General features: G+C 36.2%; 1 protein-coding gene across 1 annotated transcript in view; it reads left to right on the top strand.

Moving 5' to 3' along the window:
* Positions 1 to 219: 219 nt before the first annotated feature.
* LOC107046569 overlaps positions 220 to 8106 on the top strand; it is a 10049-nt gene continuing 2162 nt past the window's right edge. Inside the window, exon 1 of the mRNA XM_015269208.1 lies at positions 220 to 741. Coding sequence (XP_015124694.1) covers positions 616 to 741 — 126 coding nt within the window. The 5' untranslated portion in view covers positions 220 to 615. The remainder of the gene's footprint in view (positions 742 to 8106) is intronic.

Here is an 8106-nt window from a genome sequence, read left to right as displayed (position 1 = left end):
TGGGACCGGAACGTTGCTACGGAAGAAGAGAAAGAAAAAAATATATAAAAAGTTTTGTCTGGGGTACCCGCTCTAATCATTGGACAGAAGAGTTGTTTTAAATCACGGAAGGAAGCCCTGATTTTGGGAAATTCTTGGAGCATTGGACAGAGGGCACCACAAAAAAAATTACTTTTGAGAAAGCAATATGACACTTGCCCCCACTCCGTTGGAGGGGGTTATAGCCAGCAATCTGGAATAGAATAGTAAATAGAAAAAGAGGCATTGAGGAAAGAGTGAGAGAATAGAGGTTGGGTATTCCTCCCAAGCAGTAGTGCAAAGTGAATTTAGCAATTGGATAAACTTCAGACGACATTAGTTTGCCCCAGTCAATCACAGTCAATCGCGCTCGAAACTATGTGAGCACGAGCATGATTCCTCTGGACACTATCATTCTTTATCATTTCATTTTATTTGGTGATTCTAGTTAATCTATTTTGCTGCTGATATCGTGGTGGGGGTTCCCAGGAAGGTGTTGTTTCTTTTTGTTTTCACTTTCACTGAGTGTTTTTATTTTTTGCAATTAGAATCGAGATTATTTTGAGGGGGATTTATTCATGATAAAAATAGTCCAGTATGGTTGGGACGAGGACATTGTTGGTTTTGGGGATTTACTTGTTTTTGAGCTGTGCAACAAGTGATGAGACTGGGAATGGAAGTGTTGGGAATCGTGATGCTGGTCTACCTGATACCGGAAAACGGGTATGAATATTTGAATTTTGATAAGGGTTTGGGGAAAATGTTGGGAGTGTGAGACGAGGCCGGGATAGTTATTCGAGTCTTTGGAAAATTAAGTATTTTAGGAGTAGAGGTGGTTGGGGTAAAACGGACACTTTTGACTGTTTTTTAAATGTTAACAAAGGGTTGAAATGTTGATAAAATTTAATAATTTTTCAATACAAAGAACAATTCTTTCCCTTTATGCCGAGCCTAAACTGAGCTCAATTGATAAATTTGTTTCCGAGCTACGAATAATTTTTAAACAGTCTAAACTGTCCATTTTACCCCACCGTCCCCTAAATGTTGAAGCTCGAATTTTAAATGTCAAGTTAATAAAATTTCTTGAGATTTTTTAATAAGGGAGAGTGGGGCAAAATTAATACTTTTGGCTTTTCTAATGTAATATGTATTTATTGAATTCGCCTAAAGGATACAAAGAACTCCTATTCCATTCTCTCATTCCACCTTCCGCCATAAAATAAATTTCTAATGTTTATAACAGAAAAAAAATTATCAAGTACGGCCAGTTTAGGCTCATTTCAAGGAGAAAGAATTGTATTTTTCATGGAAAAGAAAAATTCCAAGTCATCCAATTTCATTGAACATTCAATAGAATGGGGTAATTTGAAAAAAAAAGTAAAAAATGTTCCTTTTGGCTCATTCGCCTCTAACTGAAGATATTTTCTGCAGAGTTCCTGTGGCATTTTCCTTCAATATCAATAATTACTGAGATAATCTCGAGGCTGGTGACATAATCGGTTTAATAATTTTATGATGATTAAGATGCTGGAAAGATAGAAAAAAAATGTGGAATGTTAAATAGGAGAGGGTGGGGTAAAAAGGGTAATTTAGACGTTCTTTTCGATGCTCATAACTCACTGACAAGATCATTAATTGGTTCAGTCTAAGTTCATTATAAAGGGGAAAGATCGTACTTTCCATGGAAAAAATCACTTGGAATTCAATAAATCCTTGACATAAATTGGAAAAAAAAATCAAAGTTTTCATTTTACTCCACTCACCCCTACGTCTATGAAATTTTGAATCATACCCAAAAAAATAATACCTTATTTTAAGATTTTAATGGTCTTAAAAGAAAATTTTCGAAAGTCTGAATTTGAAGTGTGAATAAGAAGCTTAAGACACTGTCTTAAGTTGAGGGTGTTAAAAGTCTCAATTTAAGACTTCGAGGTCTCAATTTAAGCCTAGTTAAGCCTTCGGAAGGTCTCACATTCAGACATTCAAAGTCTCACGTTGAGAGCTTTGAATGCCCCAAGTTAAGATTTTCGGAACCCAGCTTGAAATTTTTCTTCAAGTTGAGTTCTGAAGTTTGAGGCATTCAAAAGTCTTAAAAAAACAGGCTCAAATTCACAGACTCCATTATTAGAGTCTATAAAAGGCTCAAATTAAGACCTTCCAGAGTCTCGACTGAAGACTTTGAGAAAGCTTAAGGTACTTCCGCAGTAAGTATACTTGGTGAAAATTTCGAAATGGTATAAAGACGCAATATTTGGATCATATGTTGTTGACCACATTAAAAAGATATTCCCAAAATTTCAAGTCCCTGGTCCACCCCATTTTTGAGATATGCATCACCAAACATTCAATTTTTGTGTTTTTTCCATTTTTGACGATGTATATCTCGAAAATGGGGTGGACAAGGTACTTGAAATTTTGGGAATAGTTTTGAGCCAAATATTGCGTCTTTATACCATTTCGAAATTTTCACCAAGTATACTTACTGCGGAAGTTCCTTAAATTGAGATCTCCAAGTCTTAAATTGAGACTTTTATAACTCTCAACTTAAGACGTTCAGGCTTCAAATGGAGACGTGAAAATTTTATTTGAAGACCTTGAAAATCTTATAATAAAACATTATTTTTTTGGGTGTGCAGTTGTCTGTACCGTCCACGAGATAATCGGCTCGCGTTTTGAGCCGTCATTCTTAGGGAAAACTACATTTTTATGTGATAGACGTAGGAGGAAAACTAGGGACGAATCTCAAACATTCTAAACTATTATTCGTCCATATTATGTCAATCGAATTTGAATACGAAAGAATTTTACATTCATGGTTTTAATTAACTCAAGATTGTTGATAACTCATTGGTCTCCCCTACAATGTGTGATGAGACATTCGATGAATATCAGAAATTCGGGACATTCATAAATTTCTGTTTTTGCGCTATCACATCCGTAACTGGTGACATGAATATTTGAATATTCAGCCACTCCTCAATGCCCAATGCGACAATTTCTTCGTCTCGTCGAAAGAAGACTTTTATGAGTTTCAAAAATTACAGGACATCGAAGTACGGATCTCTATATGTTTCCCCTATATGTAATGTGAACATAAACTGATAATTAGTGTGAGAAAACTCATTGTTTGTTATCCCTTCGCCATGTAGAAAGCCTAAAATGATATAATTTTTGAGATTGCGAACTTTTTTTTTTTTTTTTTACCTGGTGGCTTGGCGCGGTGGGTAAGTTCGTTGCCTTACATGCGAAAGGTTCCGCGTTCAAAACCCGGCCGGACAGAATGGTGAAATCTAACCATTTAAAGTCTTGATCATCATCGCAGTATACCCCAACCGGGTTGAAGCGATGTAAAATAACGATTAAAAAAATTGTTTTCTCTACAATTTGAAAGAAATGTGCAGAAAAACAATCACGAGACGTTTTTTTCCATATTTGAGTCCTAAATAGCGTAATTAATTTTTTTTACATGCAAAAATGTATTAAATGTGCGAAATAATTCGACTTTAAAGTATTTATTATTTATTTATTTATTATATCTGTCACCTAGGGGTGGACTCCCTATGACAGGTGAGGTTCATACAAATTAAGTAACAAAAGAATCAATAAAAGTACATGTGTAAACATAGGTGTGCTTAGGGGCTAGAAGGGCTCTAATGAACAATTTAAAGATAGAAAAATCATAAAATTAGAGACTAAAAAGAAATAATAATAAACTAGATTACAGTTACAGTTGGATGCTGCAGAGAGGGGGGTTTATTTCGCAGAGGAAGGTTTAATTTACAGAAAATCGTACTCTGTCTCTTTATCTTCAGGCTTATCATGTAATATCAGGTATTGGGTTATCAGCTGGTCAGGTTTAAAGTATAAATTCTCCTGGCTTAAAAGGAAAGATTCTCTTAAAGAGAGGGCACTGGATAGAAAGAAAAAGAGAGATCTGGTGAAGGATTTATCCGGTGAGTTTATAAAGGACAAATAGTCAGTCGTATTGAAACCACGCAAGCAAGGCGAGATAAACTTTAAGCGGAGAGTATTATAAAAAGGGCAAAATTGCAACACGTGGAGAATCGATTCGCGGGCTCCAGAAGAGCAGCAACGGCAGATCTCGAAGGGAAGAAGTTTGTGAACATTCCCTGCAATTACGAATTTGCAATTATATGGGCTAGCTAACCTCAACTGAGCTTTAACCCTCAGCATGGCAATAGGGCATCTGCGGGTTAGATATGAATTGTCAAAAGAATTGGGGCCTCTTTCAATTGGAATCTTATGCGTGATTAAGGACCATTCTGCCAAATCCCGGTCGATTAGTACCTTCTTATATCTCCAGCATTCTCTCTTTAGCTCTCAACCAACTATTAGCATCGAAATCACCCCAGAGATCAAGACAGTCTACAAGAGTTAAAAATTCCTTAATTCTAGTGATCCAATTAAATTTACGGAATTTACAGGGATCCTTGTACGGATTCGGGTTGAGTGCATACCTCATTAGTTGTCAATAACAAATCTTTGGGAGACGATCATTTGGCATTTTCAATATTTTAATGATGTAGTTTAAAGTATCCTTCATGACAGCATATTCGACTCTAACCAATCCTAGCTCGAGCCTTAACGTGCAGTTGGGAGTGCAACTGGGGAGATAAATTAATCTTTTAAAGAAAGCAATTTGCACGGATTCAATCAGATCAAAATAATCTAGAGACCAAACAGGACTGGCATACAATAGAGTAGGCTTGGAAATAGATTCGAACAGCTTCTTCATTGAGTTCCATGAATCGCATCTTGAATTGGCAAGGAGACTGATCACCGAGCCGTTCGCTTGTTTAGCTTTACGTACAGCTTCATGAGCTGCAATAGAACCCAGAGAAGAACTGCTGAATAAAACTCCAAGATACATATAGGACGAGACAATCTCCAAGACTTTCGAGTCATAAATGAATTCTACTGAGGGACCTAGATAACCACTCTCTCTAAATACCATAACCTTGGTCTTATCTGAGTTAACAGTCAATTCATTTTCTAGGCAATAGGAATGCAGAGCATCTAAAATCTTTTGTAACATTAATTCATTCTCAGTCAGGATGACTAGGTCATCAGCGTAGAGCAGAAGAAGTACATCATCCTAACCATTAATATTTACTCCTTTAAAACCAAGGCTTCTCAAGTATTTTTCCAGGTCCGAGATATAAAGAATAAAAAGCAAAGGGCTGAGCGATTCTCCCTGTAGAACTCCCTGAGAGACTGGTATCTCCTCAGAAAGTAATCCACCCGCTTTAACTCTGATAGAGGCACAGTCATACAATGACTTCAGAATCTTGACAATTTTGGGGGTCAGGCACAGCTTCAGCAATTTGGACCAGAGTTTCTGATGCGACACCGAGTCAAAGGCGCGACTATAATCCACGAAAACACTATAAACTTTTATACTACCTAATCTCAATTGCATTTGAATTGCATTATTCAGGACAAAAATCTGGTCCAAACAACTTCTGCCGGGCCGGAATCCCGCTTGACTCTCATCTAAAATCTGCTCTCTATCGGCCCCTTTCTGGATTCTGTCTCTTAAGATCTGTGTGAATAACTTTGTAATACAGTNACAGCTTCAGCAATTTGGACCAGAGTTTCTGATGCGACACCGAGTCAAAGGCGCGACTATAATCCACGAAAACACTATAAACTTTTATACTACCTAATCTCAATTGCATTTGAATTGCATTATTCAGGACAAAAATCTGGTCCAAACAACTTCTGCCGGGCCGGAATCCCGCTTGACTCTCATCTAAAATCTGCTCTCTATCGGCCCCTTTCTGGATTCTGTCTCTTAAGATCTGTGTGAATAACTTTGTAATACAGTTGCATAAGGCAATACCTCTATAGTTCAGAGGATCGTGTTTATCTCCTTTTTTAAAAAGCATAGACAAGGCGGCAGACCCCCATGAATCAGGCACTCTTTCGGCATCTAATGTTTTATTGAAGTGAGTCTCAAGGTAAAGAATCCAGTTAGAAAGAAGAAACTTCAAAAATTCATTTGAAATCTCATCTGGGCCGGGAGCCTTGCCTAGCTTTAGTTTAGGAATACAAGAAACAAGTTTCTTGTGACCAATTGGCGAATCTAATAAAGTATCGGTGAAAGCGGGGAAGAAGATCTCAAAAAATATTTTTGGGGGTGTGATTTGCTGATAAAATTGGTACCATTCATCTAAGGAAATAACTGATACTGTAGAGGAGTACGGCCTGAATTTGTTCAGAGTAAACCAGAATTCTGAAGACTGGTGGAACTTCGCCAGAATGTCTCTGACTTTATCGATATAAAGTTTCTTCTTGAGTTTTAATAAATTTACATCTTTTTTCTTTAGGTCTAAGTAACTAACCCCAAATTCCACCTTAAAGCCTGACTGTAATTCGACTTTAAAGTATAAAACCCTTTATATGGTTTTAAATTCTGAATATTAAAAAAGTAACTGGCAATCGCTTTTCTACATATTTTGCTTTTTGAAATTTTTTGCGGAAAAAGAAGTGGGAAATTGCTCTTATTTTGCATATGAGGTATTCCATGCCAAATGAGTCAACGGCTGACTCTCACCCTCTTGAAAATTGATGGCGATTTTTTCTACGATTGGGGGGCTTGAAAAACTATCTCTCAAATTTTTTAAGATTTTTTTGACAGCCCAGTTCGGAGATATTTTTTTTTCAAATTGTTCTTTTTTTTTACAATAACTCGAGTTTTACTCATCCGATTTCGATTTATTAGGGATCAAAATTTTCCATTTTTCACCACCTATGAGAATGTTTTTTGTCCAAATTTTTTCCAATCTCTAGATGCTCGAAATAACGAATTTTCGAAAAAAAAGTTGAAAAACTTGAATTTGGCTAATTACGTCACGGTTGATTTTTTTTTTTTTCAGTAATTCCTATAATCAAAACAAAAATTTTGACCCGTCATACATGTTGGGTTTCGTCTTAGATCTATTTCATTTTCTATTTTTTATTTTCAAGATTCCGCAAATTCGGTCAAAATACCCCAAAATGTCATTGCTTCACTTTGATTGTAAACAGTATGAAGTAAATTTAAATATATACCTGTATATTACATATTTTTTCCACACATAATTAAAGTCGTTTTAAGGTGTTTTCACCAAATTTTCGCAATTTTAAAAAGAAAAAATAAAAAAAATAAATCCTGCATGGAACCCAACATATATGATGGCTCAAAATTTTCGTTTTCATTATAAGAATTACTGAAAAAAAAATTAAAATAATCGATCGTGACGTAATTGGCAAAATTTAAGTTTCTCAACTTTTTTTTCGAAAATTTGTTATTTCAAGCATCTAAAGATCGGAAAAAAAATTATAAAAAACATTCTTATAGGTGGTGAAAAATGGAAAATTTTGCCCCCTAATAAATCGAAATCGGATGAGTAGAACTCGAGTTATTGTAAAAAAACGGAACAATTTGAAAAAAATCATATTTCCGAACTGGGCTGTCAAAAAAATCTGAAAAAATTTGAGAGATAGTTTTTCAAGCCCCCTAATCGTAGAAAAAATCGCCATCAATTTTCAAGAGGGTGAGAGTTAGCCGTTGACTCATTTGGCATGGAATACCTTATATAGTATATTAATTTTTGCTAATAAATTAGCAATATACTTCCGAATGATTATTCTGCACATCATTTACTTCTATCATGTATAATTCATTATTTATTTCATTTTATTAAAGTGAATAAGATTTCTTTTCAACTAATTTTGTCAGATTTTCAACTTACTTGAATGTTATCATCATCATTATTCTTATTATCCCTTTCTTCTATACAACCAATTGCCGTTTTTACAGTTCTGTCTCTCCCCTCAGCCCTTCAATAAAATGTTGATAGAAAAATTGTATTTACACACTAGGGGGCTTCGCCCCTTGCTCGCTTCGCTCGCCAACCCCGGGGGGCTTCGCCCCCTCGCTCGCTTCGCTCGCTCCCCCCCAATCCAGCTGTTAGAGATTAGGAAGTCAAGGAGAGCCTACATTTCATTCTCCCCCACCGCGTTTGACCCTGGGACACCCTCCTCCCTTCTAACCCCCCCGACCTTGGGCACCCCCTGACCCCT

The sequence above is a fragment of the Diachasma alloeum genome, unplaced genomic scaffold, assembly GCF_001412515.2.
Source record: "Diachasma alloeum isolate Michigan unplaced genomic scaffold, Dall2.0 Dall_scaffold_01509, whole genome shotgun sequence".
NCBI lineage: Eukaryota > Metazoa > Arthropoda > Insecta > Hymenoptera > Braconidae > Diachasma > Diachasma alloeum.
The sequence above is the reverse complement of the archived record's forward strand: the minus strand, read 5'-3'. Positions and strand labels throughout refer to the sequence as shown.